The 27735-nt window shown below is 36.7% G+C and overlaps 1 protein-coding gene and 1 long non-coding RNA gene across 4 annotated transcripts in view; one reads left to right on the top strand and one right to left on the bottom strand.

Moving 5' to 3' along the window:
• Positions 1–27735, top strand: part of lpp (LIM domain containing preferred translocation partner in lipoma) — a 198462-nt gene that overhangs the window by 48937 nt on the left and 121790 nt on the right. For all 3 annotated transcript variants that reach the window (XM_079628403.1, XM_079628401.1, XM_079628402.1), the window contains one exon: positions 15327–15535. In XM_079628403.1, coding sequence (XP_079484529.1) covers positions 15346–15535 — 190 coding nt within the window. In that variant the 5' untranslated portion in view covers positions 15327–15345. The remainder of the gene's footprint in view (positions 1–15326; positions 15536–27735) is intronic.
• The window catches only part of LOC307006903, a 36281-nt gene continuing 24841 nt past the window's right edge, over positions 16296–27735 (bottom strand). Inside the window, exon 2 of the long non-coding RNA XR_013799545.1 lies at positions 16296–18125. This is a non-coding gene — a long non-coding RNA (uncharacterized lncRNA). The remainder of the gene's footprint in view (positions 18126–27735) is intronic.

Below are 27735 nucleotides of genomic sequence, written 5' to 3'. Positions count from 1 at the left end.
TTCAAAAACATTACAAAATCTTACAAACTTCTGAATGGGAGTGGTACAAATGTATGTGCCATTAGGCTTCTCTTAATTTCTCCCCATTGGTCAGCCAAACAGTTAAACCTGCCCCAAACAGATCATTGGATGAGCTACACTTCATATTTCAAATCAAAATGAATCTTCTTAACACGTTACTGGTGTTATTTGTAATAATTTATCCATGCATATATTTGTCCGAACTTGTATAATCAAATCTTTAATAAAAAAAAAACAAAACCAAATCTTCTTGTGATATGACTATCATTGCTGACATATGCAAGGCCGTCAGGTAAGCCAATCACATTCAGATCGGCAGTATGCATGAGTTGTTTATTAAATGGTGAAATTTTCACAATTTAATCAATAACTTATTGATAAAATCCAGCCTGACCCTACAATCATAACAGGGGGAAAGTATGTTGATTACAACTTCCATTTCCTGGCCTGTATGCAGCCCACAGTAAGCAATTCTTGGGCCCGGTACAAACGGAGGGGCCCCTTTTTGGTGGCCTTGCTGTATGATTTTTGGTAGGGTGCATTTCTTCGTCCCAAACTATGTGCCGTGATGTAGAGACACGTTTCTTCATTAAATATCCTAGGTCTCGTAGAAGAGGCCCTTAAGAAAGCAGAGATCGAGTGGAGCTCTTCTCTCTCTCTTGGCCTGCAGTACCAACCCAAAGTGCCAGGCAAGCCAGCAAAACAGCTGCCCATAAATAATTGTGCTCCTTGAATTTAGTCACTCTGCACTTGCACTTCCTGGCTGTGAGTCAGTTCTCTCTACTTTATGCACTCTGACTGCTGCAAATGATGATGTTTCCAACAAGTTTAGGCTGAATAAAATCTCTCATGTAATCTTAAAGGCTTCACAGAACACTAAACAAACCTCGGGATGCTTAAGGTGGTGTAATGATGTTTCATTTAAATAATGAGAATGAAATAATGGGTTGATCACCACCAGGGGTGTTTCCTCTGAGGACGCAGGGAAGTCAGTGCCTCCTCAAAAAATTGGATGAGAAAACAATCCATATTATAAAAATAATACAGCGTAAATATTACAAAATGTGACATTCAAATCACTCGTTTTTTGTAAACGGTGACATCAGCAGGTTAAGTTACAGCGGTAATCCGTGTTTCTCTTGCCTCCCCTGAGCCCATTGAGTTTTTACAGACCCCCTAAAGCCCCCAACTCCGGTCCTAAAGGGCCACTGTCCTGCAGAGTTTAGCTCCAACCCTAATTAAACACACTTGAACAACAGTGAACGGACAGTGGCCCTCCAGGACCGAAGTTGCCTTTCCTTGCCCTAAAGTGTGCGGTGGGTTTGATCGGGGGTAATTGCGAATAAATCGGGGAAAGTCACGGGAGAGGAGGCAATGCCTCCATCACGCTATGATTGGTTTGTGCTATAAATCCCACCTCTTGTTTTCTCTGTCTGAATAACAAAATGATGCCGTTAATGGGAAGAATAATTAAAAGTAAGTGAACAACTCAGCCACTTAGATATCACTGCTTTGTCACGTCAAACTTAAAATGGCCTGAAAACATGACTGTTTTTTTTTTTTTTGTGAGAATTGAAATTAAAGGTACATCTTCGTGTCTGTGACCAGTGTTTACAGAGCTTAATAATGATAGTCCAAAAATAAGTTGACTTAAAAAGAACAGCGGAACATCATTTCACAAATAAAATATATTGTTTAAATTGTTAATTGTTACTGCCTTTATTTATTATATTGGAATAAATGTAAAAAAGCATTAAAACACTACCGATGAGATTTAGGTATACTTGATTTTAATTAATAGAACATTACTTATATTATTATTGTAAAAAATTGTCGAAAAAACCTCAAATTGTATTTGTTGTTTTTGTATGTTATCTAAAGTAATGTGTATTTAATCAGGAAAATGTGACAACATTAAGTATAACTGTTGGGGAGTCTTGGGGCATAAATTTACACCACACACACACACACACACACACACACACACACACACACACACACACACACACACACACACACACACACACACACACACACACACACATATATATGGTATATATTTCTTTATTTAGAAACATTAATACAAATATGAGGACGTTGCCTCCTCATTTCAGAACACCACTGCAGGCCACTGATCACCACATGGCCCTTTGCTGATTTTTATTTAACACAATTGTATCAAATACGGAGAGATCCAGGGTTATAAAAGGCTATTTACGTAAAAGATCCATATGTCACACATTTCAACACTTAATTAAATTATTCAGTGGAAATGCTTCTTTTTGAAAAACAAGAACAACAAACAAAAACATCAAAAGACTTTCATATGATGAATACCAGATTTTTAACACCGTCTGAAATGAAAATATCGAAAACAAAGAACTATTTTATGATATTTAAAGGGATGTTTTCATTTCATATGACAGTCATGATCTATTTGTACATGCCACCAATCATCCAAGCTGCCTGATAATATACCTTTTATCTTCAATTTGTACAGATTGTAATGGGAGACTAATACGAGACTACGACAACTTTTCGAAACCGAAGGCAAATTCTCTTACTTTCTTTCCAATGTCTGCTTCTCCATTCGGGAAACAACCTTTAAGTCCAACTGTCATTAACTAACCATCTATGCAACAAGGAACCAAGATTAAGTCTTCTGGTGTTCTGACTCCATGGCCTTTCTGCAAATATATTTCATTTGAGTTTATGAATGCAGTATGAATGCTGTTGGTTTCCAGGTCATAAACACAATTACCCAACTGATTTATGGCATGACAGATTGTTGAAATATACTTTTTTCAATTGTAGGTTTTTGTAACCCACATTATAAATCAGGGTAGTGATGACAACCAGTAGTAAAATGAGTTTCGAGTCACGGCCTCATGGCTGTTTGTGTGTTCAGGGTCTGTGCAATTTCTCTTCATAATATCGACTGCATGTTTGTAGGTCTTGTGGGCGAAGACTTCCTTTATTGCGAAGTTGATCAACTTTAGAAGACCCAAAGCTATCTTTAAAAATATAATTCTGTGTGGACATAAGGATTGTCTCTCTTCACATGACCTTTCATAGAGATTTCTGCACCCTCACACTTCCTCTTCTCACATCTCAGCATGGGGAAGGATTGAACTGAGTCAACTGAAAGCACACCAAGCCATTGCGAGAGAAGAACTCTCTCAGTATTAATAGCAGACTTCTGCTGTGATCCCGCAGTGAGAAGAAACACGCAAATTATGTTCCCGGCCTGGGCTTTAACCTTTAATGTTTTAATCATTCCAGAAATGAGTGGAGTGTATTTAAAGATCAAGGCTGGAGTTTGCTCTGTACTCCCTTTAGTCAGAACAGGTTGCTATCTAAATCATCTTTTCTTCAAGATTAGCATGTCAATCAATTTGAACCTCTAAACTAAACATGCCAACTCGTGTTCAAGGGTCTATATGTGCATATATAAATTGGAAATCTTATCAGGTCGATCGTATTTGAAACATCAGTTATTTCTTAATCTCACCAAACCTTTGAGGATGCAATTTATTCTACTGGATTTTCCACTTTGGAGAGAAAAAGTTTGTGTGCAGCTGTTTCGTTTGTGGGTGTTTTTGGTCTTGTTCATCACATTCCTTTAGGTTAATAAAGTCATTTGGAATTGGAGATGGCACCAATGCTGCACAATAGTGGGAAAAGCGGCAACATTTGCAATTGTTTGTTACGTTGTTCTGTGATTTTGTATATTTTGATGAGAAAAAATACATGAATTTTCACCAGATGACTTTAATAGCTTTGTTTGGAAATAATTACTTAATTTTAAATGGGTGTGAGGGATTTTTGTAGAGCAGTACATCTGCATAGAAAAAAAACACACAAAAATTACTTTTTTTTTTTTTAAGTGCCGTGACACACCAAGCCGACATAAAAGAACTAGCGGCTACAAAAGCTAACTGTGCTGTCGCCTCTCGTCGGCTGTCTAAGCCAAAAACTTGAGCTTGAACACACTAAAAGGAATAAATGCTAGCACGTGCGTTCCACTCCTGTGTGTATGGAAATAACTGTCTATATCATCAGGTATCAATAGTCTATATTCATCATTCAAAAAGAGAAACTAAAACTAGAACTGCAGATATACAAACCGTAAACAAAGCAGTTTTGAATATCAATCATGCTGATCACTTTCTTAATCCCAGTTGGCTCATGTTGTAATGAAAACATTCACGCATTCGAATGCTCAGGTAAGATGACGTCATATTTGAACTGCCTTCTGTCCATGCTGTCTTGACTTTGCCCACTTTCATCACTTTTGCTTTTGCTTTTTTACTCGTTCAGTCAATCAGAGAGATCTCTCTTTCTCGTCCGACGCCAGGCGTGACTAGAGCCGACGTGTGGAACACACTGCAAAAAGCTAGGCCGGCAGACGCTCGCCAACAGGCCGACGTTGGCCGACTGTAGGCTTAGTGTGTCACGACTCTTAAACATTTACAACACCATTGAATTGCACTTATTCCACACTTTGGTTTCAAGGGACAGGTTTAGAGGAGCGACAAATGCATTAAATGTACTAATTTAATTAACTGATTTGTGTTCTGCTTAGTCGTTTACTGCTGGATTCTTGATTATTAATTTAGAATGAATATTAATAACATAGAATACATTTTTGTACACTGAGTTCTAAACAGAAGTAAAACAAATCTGGTGGAAACTTTCTCTTGCCGTTCTGTGGTACTGAGTGAGCTACATCCAAATAATTGATGTGCTGAAGAGACTGGATTTTTTTTTAATCACCTTCAAGATTTATGATATTGATATTTGAACTTTATTTAATTATAGTTATTTCTCAACAAAGATAATGAATTGTTTTTTTTAACACTTTGTTTTTTTTTAACAACTTTCCTTATTGTATATTATTAAATATTAAATAACTACAGAATTATATTAATATTCTGCTTTAAAATAATAGCAATAATGTTAGGTTTCAGTCTGAAAGGATATATTGTAAATCAATGCAAGATTTTTTTCTTTATAGTCTTTTTCTATATATTTTTTCAGAATTATATTTTAATGCTCTTATATTGCTGTGTATTTAAATTCTCTTATGTCACTTATCCTCAAATGACCTGTGCACGCGTGTTTATATCTTTCAAATGATCGTTCCCTCATTTGTTTGTGTTTGTTTATGGGTCGAAGATCGCCTTGGGGTCTATCGAGGTGAACGGCGCTGACATGTGTCAATCTTTAACAAGGTGGTAGACACGAATCCCTAAGATGTTCTATCACACCATTGGCTGTCTCTAAAATCAAAACCCGCTTATTATGCAAGCTGTCCAAATCCATTTGATTCCATCCTTTGCCAATATGGAGCTGTCACTCTCTATCAAAACGCTGATATTTATATTTACCGTTTTACACTGTGAGACTCCGGATCCCTGTCACGGGGGATCTGAATTGGAGAGTCCCAAAAAACCATGAATCCATAAAGGCACTTGAGAAACATTCTGACAAGCTGTGAAGACGTGAAATTTTTATGGGTTTGATAAACATGTTTTGTTATCAGGGGAATTGAGTGCATATTTTTTAAGCAGACACGGAAGAGAGTCGATACTTCAGGCCTGTTTGGAGGTCTCAACCTTTAAAAATCAACATGGGGTAACGTATCTCTTGATGTCCTCGCACGAAACGATCAAATGCCAACATGGCTTAAAAGTGCTCAGCAGGCAGTATGCTAAACATGGCGAGGGTCTGCCTTCATCTTGATTTGCCTGGCGAACGAGCTCGTTTCCGTGTCTGCTGCAGATGGAGGGGGAATTGAGATCTCCTCCATATTAGTGATGCATTGTTTTAATCCCATTTGTAATGCTTATCAAACGGCATGAGCTTTCTCAAACACTCGGCTAATTTGGAAAACAAATCAGTGGTGGCCTTGTCATTTGATTAGTGCTGGTTTTGTTAGGCTTCCTTATTAGCCTAATTAGGTCTTTGTGAGTGTGAGATATGTGCCCAGGGGATGTGGCCAGTAGAGAAACTGACCTCCAACGCGACTGACCCTGCGCCAGCTAAATGATTCCTAGCAGATGTAGATGCCAACAGCCAACCCTTAATAATTTTCCCTTTTTTTAAATTTTATCAAGCAAGCGTACATTTTTAGCTAAATTAGCTTATCATCACTCTGGGGTGATGATATGACCACTTCTCTAAATGTAGACAGCTTGACAGAGCTTCCCCCCTTGTGTCAGATAATATAAAGAGACAGTTTGAGATTGTTATCTGCAATAAATGCTGAATTGCCGGAAGAGCAGATCTAATAGGCAAATGTACAGTAGACTAATGTTTTCCAGTACATGAAAATCAGCTGGGATAACAGTGACTACAACTGATGGATAACCGTTGTTCTTAACTAATGGCAAACGCCTGCCCAACAGGCCCAGTCCCACTGTTTTATCTTGTTTCTAAATTGTTTCCTGTCACAGTTCAATTGACAATGTTGGAGATTAGAGGATCAGACAGTTAAATATCTTCTATAGTGGGGCTTTAGATAATGAATAATTGAGGATAATCAAAGTCTTCAATGTGTTCTGCTTTTTATAGTACCTACCTGCAGTATCATCAGTGACAAAACTATGGTGAAGACAAGAACAATCCCAGTTGACTGAACTTGTGGGCTCCAATGAGAAAGTTCTTATAGTTTTAGTCAGTTGTGTTTTCTCTCACTTTTGTCTCTGCGGGATTAACCAGAGGGATAAAGGTCAGGTAAACTTGATAAAATATTAATAACTCTCTCTGCAACCAGTGTTGGCTTCTGCCAGTGTTCAGGAAAATCACCACTACATGCAGCTGGTGAGATGCTACAAAAAATAATTGCTTTTTTTTGTTCCACATACAACTTCCAGAGTGAATATTGAGGTAATCGTATTTAAACTTCTCAACTTTTGAGAAATACGATTGAAATGATGTGTACTCGCATGAGATGAAGAGTCCATTGTCCATCAGCTTTCTAGAAAAAGCGGTTTTGATCTAAAATAGAGTGGGTCACCCCTTCATGGGTGGCAACATGTTGAAATCACATAACCAGCTGCATCATGCAGTTGACCCAGTTATTTTTATTTTATATACTGAGTTAGTGTGAAGCAGCAGATGTTAGTAAATAAACTTAATTTATCCAGGCCAGTAGGTAGTCTAAAGTTCAAAACCACTGGTACTGTTGGAAGTTGGGACAAATAAGAGCCAGCTAAACTCAAACAAAATCTTATTGATTGCACATTTAATATATTTGTGTGGGGTTTTGTTGTTTAGTATGAAAATGGGAGTTGAACATCTGAGAATCTTCTTCAGCTCTGACTGAGATGATACTTGGGATTAAGAGAAAGCCGGACTTTTGCTCGTGCACTGACTGTGCAGACCAGTTTAAATTCTGCCATCCACTTACACTATTAAACTTTCAGCACTTGGAAGTGCTCCAAAGCGGCCGTTTGCTTTTATTAATATGTCAACACGTGGCACAGTGTCAGCCTAGTGGTACTCTCAAATATTTACCCCACACGCTCACGAAACATTTTGAGATCCGTAATGCCCACTTGAACCCTTAACAAGGCCATGTTTCCAAACAGAGCAGTGTAGGGATGAGGCGATCCCTCGTCTGTGTAATGTTGCATTAGCCCGCTCAACCATTCAACCAGCTGTGGAACGCAGAGAGCTAAGTGGGCTCGGCCGGGGTCCTGAGCACAGATGGGGACCTTTAATTTTTAAAGCTGTTATTCGTGTAGCTGAGCTCTCTGTGTATTGTGTCACGGTGCATATGAGTGCTAATTCAACCCTGCATCTCGCTCCTCCTTTCCCTTGCCATCCCTGCTGTATTCACTCAATCTACAGAGATAAGAAACATCAGCAGCCTTTCTCTGACCTCAGATGCATTCTGTTATGAGAATGTTTGAGAACTGGTCAGAATCAGATTCCTGATGGATGAGTGGATACACACGGGACTCCAATATAGCTTTTTACTACATTCAATCATCCATCCTCCATCCATTTCAATTCAACACCCCATCCTTTTATCCCATTCAAACACCGCATCCATCCTCTATCTCTTTCCAATTATTCATTCATACATACATCCATTCCACCCGTCCCATGGAGGGATGAGGTGTTGGATTTCAAACAATTCATCTATCCCAATCCAACACTTCATCCCTCCATCCATCTACCCATTCATCAAACCAATTAAAAACAGGGTTGTCAAAAGTACCGACTTCGGTACCAAGTCGGTACTGAAATTGTAAAAATGTGACGATACCAGCATTTCCCTCTAGAATTTTGAGCGCTGTTGGACGGATTCTTAAACACCTGTGATTGGCCATTGCGTTCACGTGCTCAACATACTGTATATGTCTCTGATTGGCTACAATGATCAAGGCTTCAAAAACATGTTGTCTTCACCGAGCGCTTGCACAAACAGGCGTCTATCAGCGGATCCCTGATGTATCCACTGATAGACAATCCTTGTTAAGGCGAGACACAGCAGGCAAAAACATCTTTTGTTTTTCACTGGTCAATTTTTGGCGCTTCTCCATTACCAGTACCAGCTCGACTCGACTCGCCTCGGCTCGGCTCGCGTTTCGCTACGTTTTCCATTGCAGATAGTACCTCCACAATAGTACCTGGTCGTCATAGCGACGCGACACACACCCGCTACCCACACACACAGGACAATGGAGGAAATCGAGTGTGTGCTGTTTTACATAATATTAGTAATGGGTATATCACGCAATCTCTGGCAAAACTATTTAAAAATGCCGGGGTTATTCAGGATACTCCATCTGGCGCGTGCAATGATGACGCAGTGAATAGTGACGATTCTCTCTGACCAATCAGCAGTCTGCCGTGTGTCACGTCACGTTTTAGTATCGCCTCAGCTCGCTTAGAACCTCGCTGAAGGTGATGCGAAAAAAAGTACCTGGAAGCAGGTACCGGTACAACTTTTACACAGTGGAAAACCAAACAAAGGCGAGTCGATCCGAGCCGAGGCGAGCTGGTACTGTGTAGTGGAAAAGCGCCATTTGAGATTTTGGGCTATTTGTCTTCTTTCAGACCTGTGGTGAAAAAAAAGTCCAAAATACACATTTAGGTCTTTATTTTACTAGACTTTGTCTATTTGCGTCTGTAGATTTCTCCTAAATTCAACAAAAGTTGGCATTATAAATCAACATGCTGCTCCGCGATCGCTGTCTGCACCCTGTCATCACATACACCGTTGGAAAGCTCTCTCTCCTGTACATTGTTGTCGGATCCAAATATGGTCGTTTCCTTTTTATCAGCAACCAATCGTGAAAAGGATTTTTTTTTGTCATTCTCCAGTATAACATCTCAGCCTACAGTATGTACACCAAACTTTCCAGTTATACACTGTATTCTAAAGATATTTTCTGGGGGATTTGTTAATAAATCATTCCTGGCCTGGTTTATGTGACATTTTAATAAAAAAAATTGCGCAAATTAATTTTTAAAAGGCTATGGACAGTATATTTTGATTTCCTCGGTAATGAAAGCATATATCCTGAAATCCATCTGAAATTCTTTTTTCATACAAATTTCAAAAAAATGTATATACTTCTTGTGTAAGTAATCAACTGAGTAAGTTTCATGGTGATATCTAGCCTATTATGTACAAATGTTACCCTATTCACCTGTAGTGTCTTGCCTTAAACACTGGTAGTGTCATGAAAGTGTCACAGAGATGGACCTTTTTTAATTCAAAGTGGCTAAATGTTAGAATTTATATGTGAAGGACTCGGGACGTTTTTGCCAGGAAAATCAAAAGGATGTGATGTTATGCGTGCTCCTGAGAGCCTTTGTTAGATTAGCGATGGAGTCCACTAACATCAAATACAGAGCACAACACAAACTAAAGTAAAAAGTTTGCCATTTCACAGTAACAGCAATATGAACATTGTTAGTCTGTAATGATTCAACGAGACACATGAAACAAATTCTTAACCAATGTTCAGGATAATGCCAAAAGAGCTATGCTGCACTGTAATGACAATGTGTCATGCAAAGCTGGTGCAAACATATCCACATGATCAGATGCTTCCTTACCTGCTGGTTCTCACTGCTGTCATTAATGTTGTGTCTATATTGATATTTGTGGAAAGCATGCAGTACGCGGCCTTGAATCAAGTTTGGTTTTAAGTTCAGTCAACAACCACTGGTGTCGCTAATAACAAGGGTTTCTGAAATCTACATATAGCCACTTTTACTTTTTTAATTTAGCTGAGAGCTTACTTAAAATGATTCACTTACAGATAAGTCTGTTGAAATTGAAAAATCGGACTATGCGCATACTATGCTGATGACCAAATTTGTCACGCACACTGTACTTTGGACTGAACAGAAACCTCACCTGCCAGGAACATTTACACACTGCTTTTTTTGTAAATATTAATATTTATTATTATATATTTCTTTATGTTTTTGTGTTATTTTCCAGTAAATATATTTTTAACATCCTTAAAACAAGATACATTTTTGAGAGAATGTCTTAAGATATGTTTTAAACAAAGCATTTACCAATAAGAATATATATAGATGTGTGTGTGTGTATATGTATATATATATATATATACATGCATGCATACATACAGTACACACACATGCCTGAATAAAATCATGTAAACTAATAAACTGCTTTGCTTTACAAATAGTGTTTTAAGATTATTTAAATATAAAAATAAAAAACTCATTAACAAATTTGTATTTATATATATTTTATTCAGTGCAAGAGTCTGCGTAATAATCCTCATTCCATCATCTGTCCTCTTGAGATACAGAAAGTGTGTATGTGTGCGACGACTTGTCATGTCAGAGTGCAGTGTGCTATCTTGTTTATTCTCAAGTGTCTGTGGCGTTGTTTACGTGTCACTTGAACCTTTAGATCAGGGCCTGCACTCAGTGTCTGTTGCAACACATGACCTGCCATGTCATTGCTTGACAACACAGTAAAGGCTGACAGATTGTCACAGGCCATTAAGATGGCTTCCATGAAAATAATAGCAACAATAGATGGAGAAGACTAAATGAGATCTGTGTCCAACCTGAAATGTCATCATGTGTTGTCTCCATGTTCTGAGATTCTATTAACACACACACACACACACACACACACACACACACACACACACACACACACACACACACACACACACACACACACACACACACAAGCTTTCATTTCTATCCTTGTGGGGACATTCCATAGGCGTAATGGTTTTTATACTGTACAAACTGTATATTCTATCCCCTTACACTGCCCCTATCCCTAAACCTACCCCTTACAGGAGACATTCTGCATTTTTACATTTTCAAAAATATATAATTTAGTATGTTTATTAACCCATTCCCCTCATGGGGACCGCTGGCTGGTTCCCACAATGCATAATAAATCAAGCCCACACACACACACACACACACACACAGAGTGTAAGTGTCACTGTGAAGTTTGGCAGTGAAAAGGTGGCAGTAAGCTTATATCTATAAATATTATCTATTTCATTCGTCAGCTTAGGACGAATGACCACTCTAACAGTAAATTTATCTTTTATCCAAGATGGCTCAGACACCACCCTTACAAAAAAAGCACAGCTATAGTACCGTGATGCAGTAATGATATCAAATTATAATGCATGGGTACCATAATATACTAGGGTGCTGAATCAGTAATATATGAATATATCATGATTTTACCTAAATAAATTCTGAAAATTGAAAAAGAAAATAATAAAAATCCTAAAAAAAAAAAAAATGAAATACACCTTAGCATTCAAAAGTTTGAGGTGTCAACATGCTCGCATGCTCACCAATGCTGCATTTATTTGATGAAAACTACAGTAAAAACAGTCCAATTGTGAAGTATTATTATTCAATTTGAATAACTTTCCTATTTTAATATATTTTAAATTGTATAATAATACTTCTGACGGCAAAGCTGATTTTCAGCATCATTACTCCAGTCTCAGTCACATGATCCTTCAGAAATCATTCTAATATTCTGATTTGCTGCTCAAAAAACATATTATTATCAATATTTTTGTGGAAACTGTGATATATTTATATTTTGTTGAAGAATAAAAAGTTCAGTAGAACAGCATTTATTTAAAATAGATGTTTTTTGTAACAATGTAAAAGCGTTTGATCGATTTAATGCATTCTTGCTGAATATAAGTATAAATAAGATATGCAAAATAGAAGTAATTGTACTAGTGGTTTCAGATTTCTGGATCCCATTGTATTAACATTGTTACATTGTATAAAAAAAACAAAAAAAAACACTTGAATAAATCAAAAAATAAGTTTGTTTGTGTCAGGATAACAGCATGTTAACAGTTCCAGAAAAATGACTAGTTTTATTGTGCTCATATTGCATTTGCAAAACATGGTGGAAAGGAAGGCCCCTTTGCATCTGTTCCCATTGACTTCCCGTGTCTCCATCAGACTATAGGCTCTTTGATCCACATTGATCCCCCTACTCACTGTTTTCCTTTTCACTGAAGAGGTCGGGGTTAAGGTTAAGCTGTGCTTTATTCTTCTCTCGCACACTCTCCAGGCATTATAATAGAGTCTGCAGCACAGGTCAGGAAGTATGACACACCTTGAGCGTTTGTGAAGAAATGTGCTGTATAGATTCCTCAATCCCATCGTGTCTGCTGTGAAACCCATCTTTTTCATCCTTGGCCAGAGAGTTCAGGTGTGTTAAAACCATTACTGTGTGATAATGTCCCCTGTCATTGCGCTGTTCCCTTTTATGGCCCTTGATAGATGTGTGTGTGAGCAGAATGATGGGAAATGGAGAGCTCTGATGCAGGAGGATCAATGGGGAAGCTTGGCTAAGAAGTTGTTGCCGTGTGGTGTGGCTAGACGATATTAGAACACGATTGTGCGTGGGCTCTTTTTGCTCGTCTCTTGAGGGAAAACGTAAAGTCTGCATCAGTTAGAAGCAGGCAAACAGCGTACACAGCTACAGAAAGCAACAATAGCACCCACAATAAAGACCAATAGCGGGGGGAAAAATGAAAGATGCTATGTTGAAATAGTTCAAATAGTGTTTCATTCGATTTCAGAACGGTTGCGATGGTAAAACAACATCTATCAGAGACTTCAGCCAGTGAGATATTCTTTTTCCTATTTTCTTTTTTGTCTCTTTCTTTCTGGATTATCTATTTAAAAACAAGCACCATAGTTGTAACATTATTTAGTGTGCAGTTGGATTTTTGATGATTTTGAGAGATTTCTATGGATGTTTATTGGTCAAATGACAAACAAGAGTGTACACAATAAAGAAACGAAAATGTATCTATTTTAAAGCACATGTGGCAAGTTCTTAGAAATGTACTTTTTTAAAGTTTTTTTTATATACCATGTTCAAGAAAAGCTGAATGACTTTAAAATGTCAACTTAAAAATCTTTGTCAAATCCCACAGCATTTTCAATAAATATAACAAACATTTTATTTATTGAGCGGTTTATCATCGTCCTCATGCGGCACATACTGTAAAAGGCCATATTAAACCTACAGTCACTTTTACAATTCATTTTTTTTGTCTCCTTCCAAGTAATCTCATATGTTTGGAAATGATGCAAATAAGCCAAGTAGGGAAATAGAAGTATGTTATTATGTTGGTGAAATTTTAAGAGTCAAAATAGACAGCAGCGACCCTGCAGCTAAATGCCTAAACAGGTAGACAACACCAGCTATGTAAATATGTCTGTCTCAGATACATGTTGTACACAAAATAAAGGATTGAAGTAAATAAGCTATTTTAATAAGTTGGCTAGAGCTGTGATGCTGCAGTTAGCTCTCGTGCCCCTGAAGTTGCCAATAAATGCATTAGAAGTCATCAATAATGTTGTTAACGTTGCTGTTACTGCAGCTTACACCACATCAGTGAAAGCTGAACTGCTGTCATGTTCTCTGGCAGCTGTCTGAGCTTCGACACAACTAGAACATTCCCAGCTCTTCATCACGTCACGCTCAGTTGACGTATTCCTTTTTTATGTAAATTGAGACAGGTTAGCAACATTTGCTTCTAACTATGGAAGTGTGAATGCTGTGTTTGTAGTAATGGATTATATCAAATTACAGTCTCTTTTTTGATACCTTGGCACGTCCCAGAGAACTTGAGGAATGATTTGCACCATCTTTGGTTTTGGGGGATGCCAAGTCCTAAAACTATATATCTGAAACACTTTCTTAAAGGGAAAGTTCACCCAAAAATGTACATTCTGTAATTTATGAATCTGGAATGCCCTTGCCACTCTTGACAATATAATGGAAGTGATGGATAAACCAAATAGTATCATAAATGTGGTCCTTATGGTTTAATCATATCCCTTTGGGAAGCTGGGAGGTGAAAAGTCACTTATAGGGACAAGTGTGTTCAAATCACTGTTGTCGAGTTAGTACCTCATCTTTATTAATTACAAAAAATACTGCAACTCTACTTCTACAAAATGATGAACACATAATGCACATTGTGTTTTTGCTACTCTTTTAAAAAATCAATTTATGAAGCCAATGTATACTTAGTTACATGACATGTTGTATCTTAATTGTACAACACTATATTGTTTTAAATCCAGAGTTTCCCACTCATAATTTCGACGTTGAGGTGGCACATGTGCGCTCAACTTGTAAATGCAATCTTTCTGTCATGACTTGAACACTAATACAACAGCTTTGTGTGAGAAACAGACCAAAATTTAAGTTTAACTGAAACTTAATCAATAACTCTCCTTGGCATGTTCATGAGAGTTGTTTCACAAACAAATAATTTCTTTGAGCTCAATCTTTTTATAAATCGTAGGATACAGTTCACAAAACTGGTCTGAATGAAAACACAGTGATCGGGTTTTCGAGTTTAACTTGGAATATTGTTTGTGAGTCATTTGATTATTTTGAATTATGGGGCACACTCAGATTTTCTGATGTAATAATAAGAATTGATTGCACTTTGAGCTTTATCTAGTTCTTCCATGCCTGGTTTTGAAATGCACAGTTTCCTTTGCTAAGTCCACAGCTAAGAACTAAGACAGGGAGAAGAACACACAAAGCTCTAGGGATGGGAGTTCGGTCCCTGATGAAAAGAACCACATTGGTTCATCCACCCATATCTATATTATGCATAAAAGCAACTGTGTTTTAGGAAGGAATGTAACACTGGAATTCAGACACTACTACATTTCCTCAAACATTGTGGGCATTGTGGATGCTATGGGACCTGTTCGTCTCAGTGCGATAATATAATAACGTGGTCTTGTTGTTTTTTTAGATTTCTTGACTCCAGAAACATGTGGGGTGGCTATAATGATGGTGACCAGCAAGGTCATGTGAGTGCACGGATGGAGACCAGCTTACCCATGGGTACCACCAGCATTTCTGTATCCCAGCAACAGTCTCCGAAGAAGTTTGCTCCTGTTGTGGCTCCTAAGCCCAAGTTCAACCCCTATAAACAACTTGAGGGAACACACGAGGGATCTGGTAAGATGTATAGCCTTGACTTTTTAATTATTAGCATTTGTACATATTTGCATATGACCATGGTCAGAACGCATGTACGGGTTTGCAAAATGTGTTTTTCCACTGGAGGATCAGAATTGGGAAACCATGATCGACTTGGAGTCAAAATGCAGAGAAACGATGCAGCAAATTGAATTACACAGACTAAAATGTGGCTTTTACCCAAAAACTCAAGATGCAAACCTCGCTTGAAATATCGAATGATGTTACTGTACCAGGACTGCAGGACACAAGGGCTCTTGATCTATCTTGCATCATACTAAAAAGTCTTGTCTGGCTCTTTGAAGCTGTCGTCTTGCCAATGACATTTTATTTTGGAGGACAGGTGACCATCTGACCATGAAAGTCCGCCACTGGTAGCCATTTATATGCTGAGTCTATCTTAGCACTTAAAAAAAAAAAGACATCTGGAAAACACACTCACACATTGAAATCAGACTGTTGGCTCTGTGGCTTTTTCGACTTTCAATTTCATGGCAGTGAATATCTCTCAATATAACTGAGACCACTATACAACAAAATCTGTAGACTAATTGTTATACATAAAGGTCTGAATGAACTTCATATGAACTTCTTATGTCATGAAAGAACTTGCATACAAAACAAAAAAAATATATAGACTACTTGTTATAAATTGGCTCCCAAAAGCTCCCAAAATTTAATCCAAAATGCAAAATATATGAATGTTTTTGCTTTTTTTTTTAAAAAGAAATATTAAACCTTTTTTTTTTTGTAAAACCTTTTAAGTTTATTTCAAATAAATATAGTACAATAATATTGTCTGTCAAAAGACAGTCCTAAAAGTCAGTTGAGAGTTATTGTTTCCCGTGGAACCGGTGGACTGATCAATGGCATTTTTTTTTTTACTTTATTGATACATTTAAAGGGGTGGTTGATTATGATTTAACTTTTTTAACTTTTAAAGGGGTGGTTGATTATGATCTAACTTTTTTAACTTTAGTTAGTGTGTAATGTTGCTGTTTGAGCATACACAACCTCTGCAAAGTTACGAAGCTCAAAGTTCAAAGGAAGATATTTGCTTATAAAGAAATAGTTTTTTAAGGACTACAACAAGCGGCTGGTAGGGACTACACAACATTCCTCCCAGGTTAGTGACATCACCAACCCTAAAATTTACATAAACCCCGCCCCCGGTACGCGATTTATAGATCATCAAGACAGAATATGCTAATCAATGACTAGAAGATAACTACACATAAGCTACATAAATTTATCAACTAACGATTCAGAAATGTCCTGTTGCTTCTACATGTTGTCACTTCTTCTTGAGTCTCTCCATTATTGTCTGACTCCGGTTTGAACATAAACATTGCGATTTTCAGTGCATGTTTGTGTGAGGTAAAAGGACATAAGCTGTTGTAGCCCCCTGTGCTGAGAGCAGCAGCTCATATACATTTAAAGGGACAGACAGAAACAGTGCGTTTTTGCTCACAAAATTGGCAATTTTAACATACTATATAAAAATATATGCGGGGTATTTTTAGCTAAACCTTAACATACACACTCTGGGGACCTCAAAGACTTATTTTACATCTTGTGAAAAGAGCATTTTACCACCCCTTTAATAAAGAAAAGCAATGGCAATTTAAAAGTTGCATTTAAAAATTATTAATTTACAAAATGTAATTAAATTTTTACATTTAACTAGTATTTTTAACAAAAATTAAATTCAGTTATAAATGTCAATTTATTTGTCAATCTGAAATATAAAAATTAGCTTTAAAATGACATTTTTATTTTCAAATGAATCAATTGATAATTCCTTCATTTTATTTTTAAGTGGCACTTCTAATCATCCATACAAAACCCCCCTTTTTTATTAGGTCTTTGATAAGAAAATAGATCAATTGTTTAAAATAAGGAAAAAGGGAAATTTTGGACATACTGTAAGGTTGTCAGCTTTTGTGTAACAAAGCTAATGTGATGGATAACAACTGTGGTTATTATGTTAGGACACCTGTGGGAATTTAACTGATCCACTTAAATCACCTTGAGACCACCTGGTTAAAAGCAATGAAATGCATTGATTAAGTGTCGAAATACTTTGTATATCCACTGTACAATTTGTTTAATGTCCTCTTTTCATTTGGTTCAACATTAATGACCAAAATCACCAAGCCAAGCTATGATCATTTACATTAGTGCTTCATCAGTGAGTATCTTGGCGGTGAATGTGTGCGAGTTGTTCATGTGTAATCGCCTCACACGATGTCTAATCAGGACTACTCTCTGCTGTATGTGAGAAGGTCTATGTTGGAGACGTGCATGTTTATGGGACTGGTTATGGACTCATTGTTGGCTTTAGTCCAGGTGTTCAGTAGCATGTGATCTTCACATTCACTGAAGGTCTTGGGTGGCACATTCTATTAGAGAAAGATGGCCCCAGTGTCACTGTTCAGCCCCTGATGGGTGGCAGGTGCCAAGAATGTGTCCATCTGCTGTGCCAGCTCCCTCCCCCTGTCATCTTACTCTTGCCCCGCTGCTCAGGCTGTTAATGTTCCTCTCATTGTCCCGGTCTCTGAGGATATTCCTGGAAAAGAGACTGATTATGATGTATGCGCTTGGGTTTGTTTGAATGTCATTACTAGTTATTGATATTGTCCCTTACATAAAAAGTTAATTAGTTACATAGCATGGTAGTGAATTATTGCTATATTTGTTACCATTAGGTATTTAGCTCTAAAAAACGAATTCAGGGGACCCGTTACCACATCAAGTGTCAAGTGTGTGGTTGCAACTTAAAAATTCTAATTTGTTTTAATTAAACTTTTTAAGTTGCAAACATTATTTTGTTGAGTTCTGTTGACATAATAATGTGGATAATTACATCAACCTAATATTTTAACAAAAATGTCTGCATCAATTGATAAAAATAAAAAAAAAATCGTAACTTTGCCTAATTTCTAAAGTTATCAAGAAAATGTGATAGTGTTCCCAGCATGCTTTGCATAGAACTGGATAAGGAGAATAAATGTTGAAAAAAAATAAGTGTTATTTATTAGTGGGGGGAAAAGACATGTTAGTGTTTAATGCTGTTATGTTTTCCATTTAAAAGAGTTTAATGTTAAAGTTTTTGTGGTTTTCATTGTGCTGAAGAGTAGTTAAATTTAAGCAGTACATTGACTCCATAAGCGACGGCTGTGCTAATGCCATTGACAAGTAATATCTTACTTGTTCATTAAATAAACATGCTAAACTTGTGCTAGGATAGCTCTGGATTTGAACTGAAATAGATTAGATTAATTGGTTCCAGGGTTACAACCCAAGTAATTGGAGTGACTTCATTTTATTTTTGAGTAATCAACTTAAAAATGTGTGTGTATGTTACAAATTAAGTTCCTCTAACTCAATGTAGCTTGTTGGTTGAATAAAGCTGCTTTAGAGAAACGATCGACGACAGTCATGTAGTTTACATAACTAATTTCATAAATTACTGTACCATTAGAGAAGGTATAATATAACGTGCAGCATGGCAGAATAACATTTATGCTTTAATTTGATCAAAAATGCAGTAAAATCAGTAATATTGTGAAATTATTATTGCAGTTCAGAATTTTAAGATATTTTAAAATGTTAATTATGTGATGGCAAAGCTGATGATTCAAAAGCAATTACTCCAGTCTTCAGAAATCATTGTAATATACTGATTTTCTGCTCAATACACATTTCTTATTATCATTAATGTTGAAAATAGTTGTACTGCTTAATATTTTTGGGAAAATTTGATACTTTTTTCAAGGATTCTTTGATTAATAAAAAGTTCAAAAGAACAGCATCAATAAAAAAAAAATCATGTCACTTGACTGTCAATCCTTTCTGAATAAAAGCATTGATTTCTTTTTTCCCCCTTTTTAAAATGGAAATCTTACTCACCCCAAACATTTTAGTTTACATTTGATAATATTAATTTTGCTAATACCACCAGATAAATTATTAAAATGAAATGAAGTGTCTTTTATCTCAAAAGTACTTAATTAGCTTGATTATTTATTTATTGTTTGTTTGTTTGTTTGTAATTTCTTGCATATGGTGTCCCTTATGTCCTATAGCACACTCTTAATTATGGCAAATGTAAAAAAATAAAAATATACAATTGCAGCAGATTTCTTTTTTAAAAATGTACTTTTTGTTATTGTTTGTGGTGGGGAAGTTTTTTTTTTTTTTTTTTTTTTTTTAATAAGTTTGCATGAACTTATGGGAACTGTTTTGCATAATGTAAAAATGCAAAACCTAAACATAAAAGTTTTGTCAAAAGTATGTGAAATCCTTAGAGTACCTAGATGTTTTACATCAATATATTGTTATATAAAGCTTAAAAAGTTGCAGCCAGCCAGAATAATAAGCCCAACAAGCCATGAAGCTCATCTTTACAAGCATACGTGCAGAGTTGCATGAGTTATTGATTACTGATTACAGACACATGGCTCTTGGGCATTACGTAAATATGGGTGAAACCACATAAATGCTCAAAAGTGTTCGTTTGATTTCTTTGCAGTGTCTACCCAGACGGGCATTTTTTATATTCTGTGGACATCAACCTAGACTTAGCTAACGGCTTGCCCTTTGGCAATTTGTTAATTTTTTAAAGGGTATTATTGGGAATTTGTTTCTGCAATAAAAGTGCTCTTTTCTTGCATTAATTGGCTGATAGCGGCTCTGTCAGATAGGGGTTTCCATGGTTACAGTGTGGGCTTTCTGGACCCTAAAAAGCTTTCTGATTAGAAATGTGACTTTAACTTAATCTCTATGGTGAAAATTGTATTAATTAAGTTATTCTATTTTTAAACATTTCACAGGAAAATAAGAAAGATAGAAGACCTTGAGGGCTTATTTTATGCTGTAACCCTTCTCCTCTTTGATGGTGTGAGAGCGACAGAGACCTGCCTTTGTTTCAGATGAAAAGTGATGATGAGATTATTGGAGGGAGTTCTCACACGTCTGTCCCAGTCAAACAGGCAGCTTTGTGCAAGGCAGAGTTATCGAGCTTACTTTGTCCCATTTTAATTTTACCATACCGGAGTGAACAAAGAGAAACACGCTCCACTGCCATCAACCAATGTGCCGAATTAACATTTTTGCCGTTTTGAATGTTTACTTCAAAGATCAATCTTCTTTTAATGCAATAATCAGGGCTGTCAAAGTTAACGCATTATAATGAATAAACATAAATTACATTATAACTGGAGAATAATAATAATAATTCAGTTTGACATTGCAAATGCTCCGTTCTGTTCTGTATGATTTTTTAAAAACTGATTGATACTAATCACAGACGCAGCACAAGTGTCTCTCTCTCACAAAAAAAGTCCCTAGCGTACTACATGGTTTTCAGTAAATGATTGAAAAAGACTCTCCTTGCAGGTCATTTATTTGTAAACTCAACTCACAAGGGACTGTTAACAAAAATTAAAAGTAATTTGCAATCTTTATTCACCTACAAGTAAAACATTCAAGAGGGAGGACTGCCGTTTAGAAGCATAAACATCGCTACACACACATGTAAGAACATGTCCATAAAGTGCTGGGGAACGTTGGTCATTTTTTCTTTTTTGCAACTTTAAAATATAATTTCATTATTTCAATCTTTTTTTTTTTTTTTTTTTGCAAAGAGGAACATTTCCTGTGACTTTTGATGCCGTTTAATTACACAATCTTTTTTTTTTTTTCCTATAATAATTTGAAACAATAATTAATGAGCTAGGTTGAAGGCAATATTTTATTCCAATTACACCACATTTTAGCCCGTTTTTTTTTTTTTTTTGCTGATGTTCCTTGAATTCTGCACTAGTTCGTAACTTTCATTAATCTTACAGTTACACAGTTTAGAGAGCACAGAGGAAGAGTTTGTGCACAGGTCTGTGTCACGCTAGAAAGGCTCTCGTGGGCATTGCGGTTCACACTTCTGCAAATTTTAGAGTGTCTTATCTAAACAAGGTGCTTGAAAAACATTATCAGACTTATATTATCCAATATTTGCCACAGGAAGTGGATGCGTTGTGTAATATCTCTTTTATGCTACTGTTTATTACCGCCAGCTTGCAGCTGCATATGACAATGTGAAGTCAAGGCTAGAAAACATAAAAACAAACCAGATGAAATACAGCCATGGCTGATCAAGACTGACAGAGACAAACAGTTGAAAAAAAAATGAAAATAAATAAAAAAATATATATATATTAATTATTATTTGTTTGTCAGGTATTAATTCAGGACATGTTTCTTATGGATTAGTTTAAACAACAGACAGTTGGAATGTTTACCTCAGTTGTTTAGTGTTAGCCAACCAAATACCTTTTTGGCGTTGTACCTGTTTTTTTTTTTTGGGTGTCTATTTTGGAATTGTTTTTATGCTACATCTGTTCAAGGACCTGTTCAAAGCTGATTGCGTTATTTATTCAGTCAGAAAATGCCGAATGCAGCATAAAAAAAAAGTGTTTCTTCAGACACTTTGCCAAAGTAGAATTAGTATGCCTCTATTCAGATTTATTCATTCCGTTTTATCATTTAGTATCGACTACATGTGCTGTTAGAGAGTAGTCAGACGGCACACATATTTGAAGTCTGCCTGTTATCACTGTTCGCCACCGTCTGTTGTATTCAGTGCTATGACTTCATGTCTGACTAACCTCTTGACTTATTCTGAGCTTCTGTCTGGAACATTTCTAATTGAAGGTTGAAAGGCAGATACAGAACATAAAAGCTGTTTTAGGTCCTGTATCTGCCCCTGCGCTATTGTGTGAGAAAATGTGCAGGAAGATAGGGTGAGTTGAGGCCTTGATTCGGGGGCAGTTCATTAGGCCTCTATTACAGCGGATAAGCCCAATTCCTTGGCAAGCTAATTGACTTTTTATTAATGGAGATAAGTGAACGTGTCAATTATCTGAGCAAGGGTACTTTATATTAAGTAAAGAACATCATAGGAGATAAAGCAAACAGTAATAGGGAATCATTGTAAAGGTGTCTCGTCAAAGTGAGAGTTTTTACAGGGCTAATGAGGTTTTTAATGCTGATGTTCACATTAAACTAATCTGATGGGAAATGTGGAAAAACCTGAGTGTGTGTGTGCATCTGCATAATAAGGTATGAAACCCCTTTGAATTTACCTGGATTTCGGCATAAATTGGTCTTAATAATGGACCAACTCTTTAAAAATAAATAAACAGCAAGCTTGTTTAAGACAGCGGATAAATGTTCATCAAAGACACATGTTTGTGTGTTATTTGTTTAAATGCATTAATGACGATAAAGCCAATCACATCTAATACTAATTACGTGTGATTATTGCCTTATATTTAATCGCATATCATTTCTCTCATTTTTCTTTTACATGCAAATCCAGACAAGCCTGTCATCCTGCTTTAAAAATAAATGAATAGAAATGACTCTTGTTTTGTTAGAACTGTGGCCTAACAATCAATGTCCAAAACACATTAATCTGTTGAGCTCATGTAGGATGTTTTGAATCTTTGAATGTCCTGATCCCCTCTCTATTGTCTCTATCAAAAGGTGGCAACATGCCGGTTTATGACTTTTATGTGTCTTTAATGTCCTATTTTTATCAATGGGTGACTATTGGCAGATACCCATATCTTTAGCCAGTATTATGCTCTTGTTTTCTACATGACCATGGCACCCTATGATGTGACAAACCTCAAAATTGCCTGTTATGTATATTAGTTTAGAGTTAGCCAACTCAGCGCATAACAGTTAAACACCTGCATGTCTAATTCACAGCGGATAGTCAGTAAAAACAGGAACTTGTTCACTCGGTTGTTCAAGAAAGCAAAACCAAACAAAAGAATGAAGGGCGTGTAAACACCTGCTTTACATAGTTTCCCGACCGTGTTGCTTTTTAGTGACAAGCTTGTGTATTTCTTCAGTATTGAAATTGAAAGAACAAAGTGTTTTTTTTTATTGCAGTTTTACTATTGTGAAAACAGTGACCTCAACATCTTATTTACTCATTCTGGGGATGCTTAACACTTAATGCACAACCTCAAACATACGTATACACAATACTTGCACACTCAAACGCAGCACACACACGTATCTAATTTCTGTGCGAGTGAGTTTGCTGCACTATAAGAAAAATAACATCTGTGCAATGCAGAGAAAAGGTCTGTCAGACTCTGTTTTTAGCAACACTTGGGATGACTTGACACGGTGAATGCCATTGCTAAGTGCCAGTTCGCTTCTCCCTTTCCCACTACCAACAAATAGGTTACACAGGGGTGGTTTGTCCACAGCAATGGCAATGGAATGTGGCATAATTTTAGTGTCAACGGTCAAAGATTCAAATTAAATCGTACACATTGTTTTCTCCACCCATATGTCCCATAACTATTACTTTATTTATTTATTTTTTGGGTTAGCCAGTCTACAACTTTTCTATAACCCTCACAGGTTTCTCTTTTACTTTTTTGACTCAAATGTGCTGCTGTGCAAAGTGTGTTCCAACTAAATCTATCAAATCCTTATTAGAAGTAAAACATAACTCTCAAAGTGCTAGACACTCTACGGTTGCGGTGGGCAGCAGTGATCAGCACATGCCTCGGTGTCTTGACATTTACTGTGACCCGCTGTGTCTGCTGCTCTTTACATCATTACATTGCACCACATGTATGTGTACAATGGTAATTTTTGCTGGGGTGTGAACCCATTGCAGATGGAGTAGTTCAAAGTGATAATTCACTCAAAAAAGAAAACTCATAAGATATTTTGAAGAATGTTGGTAACTAAAGAGTAGGGCTGTCACTTCACGTTCGAAAATCGATTACACAATCAATCGGACCAACCAACACAAGTTTTGAAAACGAAAATAGGGAATCAATCTTAACGGCCTTCTCTCGGAGCGCGTCCAGCTCGTCACGATGCGAACGTCACACAGCAACTGCAGGCTTTGACAAACACGCATAACAGCAAATTATACTTCTGCATAATGTGTCTCTTTTTGCAACAAAAAATGCATACAGATCCGGGCTACGGGTGTCACGGTGTGGTGTAGGTAGAAGAAAGGCGAACAGGCAAAGAGCTCCAATACAAACGTTTACTTAAATTAAACTCACACAGGTACAGGGATCATGGGTTGAAGGTACACTCACACTAGGTTCAATGAAACATAGACGAGAACGGACAAAGACAGAGGGAGAACACGGTATAAATGCATGGCCAAACAAAGGGAGATGACGAGTGAATAACAAGGAACAGGTGAATGAAATGACTAATCAACATACTGGGGAAAACTAGGTCACAGGACTAAACCAAAATGAAACACAGAAGGGGGAAACACAGAACATACATGTTACAAAGGGCAATAATCGCCTAAATAGGCGAAATTTGTTTGACATTTCTAATCGTAAACACAGCCATGTTGAAACCTGCAGTATTGTTTTTCATTGATGTTATGGCAGTCCACTCTGCTTATTGTTTTTCGAGAATGTTGCACTCCTGTTTGTCATTGTGCACGAAACTTCACGCCAATAAATCATCAGAAATATCGCTGACTTGAGCGCATCTCAAGCGCCCTCTTTACGCTCGTCTTAATGCCTGTTAGTTGTCCGTGGATTTGCCTATATTTGGCATTGAAAATGGAAATGTCTTTAGACATGGAAAATTTATTTTACAATCGATTCAATGAACACTTAGGTCTCAAAAATCGAACAGGATTTTTTCACAAAAGTGACAGCCCTACTCAAGAGTTTTGGTGACCAGTGACTTCCATTTATATATATATATATATATATATATATATATATATATATATATATATATATATATATATATATGGAGGGGGGAGAACTATCCCTTTAAGAATTACAAATCTTTACGTTAATGTGAAACTTAAGCAGTCTTTAGGGGCCCTACTCTGGTTTAGGAAGTTGTAATGCTTTGCGTTTTCTACAAGACCCAATCATGATAATCTGGTCTTTGAATTGTCAAACACACTTCAAAACAAACTTTTGTGTCAAAAATATTTCTGTCTGTTTTTTTGGAAAACATACGTTTATTACAAATGGAAAACATTGTTTAAGAGAAAGGGTACTTGTGAATAAGCACATAAGATGATAAAAGAATTTGGGTAATGCTCTCTGAGCTGTGTTGTGCAAGTATTATCATATCAGTGAATAATGTATGCTGTTAAAGGGTCCAAAAAAAGCAAATAACATCTGGGTTAAAATAGTAGTTTCCTAATGACATATGGAAGGTTTGTGTTTGTGTGTTTGCCCTTTTTTCTCGCTCAGTATTAACGTGTCAAATGTTTTCACTAAAGTTAAATATGAGTACTTCATTTTAAAATCACATGGGGCTTTAGGTTAAATTGAAGTAGGACTGTAATCCAAAAACTCATTTTGAGAAGTGTAATCCAGACACATCACTGCCGTTTTATCTCTCGTAACTTCATTGTCTCTTTCGATTTAAGAGGATTAAACTACCAAATATTTGGGTGGCCACTTGGAAACTTTACATACAACACAATTTGCATGATAAACAATTTGGCATAAAAGCTATCAACATTTTTCAGGGTATTATCGGACTGTTTTGAATGTGCATCTTAGCTCTTTGTCATTGTCCCAAATTTTTGAAGCACAATTACCTGAATGAAAAAACAAACAAAAAACTAAATTCTGTTTATTTACTTGAGAGCACATGCTATCATACCCTACCCTTATTTATTTTCATTGTTTACGCCAAGGATGCACCAATATAATATTATTATAAACATATTTCTGTCAATATTATTGTCATGTTACGCTGGTCAAATAGCACGACGAAGGAGAAATACTCAAATACGTTTTATTCAAAATACTCAGAAAACAGGAATACGCAGGAGAGAACAGAAACTAGACTTCAACATATATTTGAACGAGAACCAACAAAGGAACCGAATGAAACACAAGGCGTAAATACATACAGGGATAATTAACGTAATCAGGAACGCATGCGAACACAATCAAAAACCATGGAGACAAACTAGAGAGTAATGAGCAACGAAGGAAACTAACAATGAAAGAGAACACCGGCAAACGGGAACAGGGAAAACCCTAAAACACAAACAAACTAAAGACATAGAAATATTGTATTTGAATTCTGTACTTTCTTCACTTACTAGCAAAAGACCCCCAAGGCCCCCCCATCTCATTGGGTTCTAGTAGTCAGATTTGGGTTACGTTCTATAGATTTGGGCCATTAGGTAGTTAGTCCTTTTGGAGCAGACCCGTGTCCAAACAGTCAGAAGGAGGAAGACAGAAAGCCATCAGAGCCAGCTAGGGTCGAGAGTCAACCGCCTGACTTTGACCCAACCTAGATACAATAAGTTAAGGGCACCGTCTTAAAGTACCTGGTGAACTGATAGAAAAACATGGCTTTAGTGGGGTTTTAAAGATGAAAGAGCCTCTTTAATTTACTCATTTGCCACAAATGATCTTCTTTAAGGGACTTTTCTCATCAAATATTGATTTGCGAATAATTATGATTAATGCACACATAATTGGATCAATTTTATTTATTAGTCACCAAGTCATGTAATTAAGTAAAAAAAAAGAATGAAATACTGGCAGAAGAAGCAACAGAAAGCCTCACTCCTCGGTGTAACTGAGACACTTGAGCGTTTTCCAAGAATCCTAATGCGACTGTGTTGATCTCTGCTGTTTCATGCAGCTGCCTTCATCAATCACTTCATATCCCATTACACCTTTTACACCTTCCATAGAGTGCAGAGAATTCTGAACACCACACCGGTCAAAGGTCATTCTCCTTATGCGGGCCGCTGGGAGAAAGATTTGTGGTTGGACTTATTATAGCTCAAACAATACTGTGAGTTCTGTCATCACATGGCCAACAACCATGGCTTGCATACAGCGGAGACCAAATAAGCTATTATGTCTGGCTGACAAAGGAAAGTGGCAGCCGTACACATCGTCTTTTATTGTGCCACATGTGATTAGGGCAGTAAATTCTGAACGATTTAGTCAGGCCTTTGATGTTCGCTGGATTTTGTTTTATGATAAAGGACAGTATGATCTCCAGATTTAACCAAAAGACCCCGTTTATATCTGGTGCCAAAAAAACACACATCTATAAAGTCCAGCTCAAACAGGTAATTGACTAAAACATTTAAGAATTCAGTTTTTAAGGGTTTT

The sequence above is a fragment of the Phoxinus phoxinus genome (genome assembly GCF_949152265.1).
Source record: "Phoxinus phoxinus genome assembly, chromosome: 11".
NCBI lineage: Eukaryota > Metazoa > Chordata > Actinopteri > Cypriniformes > Leuciscidae > Phoxinus > Phoxinus phoxinus.
This window is presented reverse-complemented; position numbering and strand designations above follow the sequence as displayed.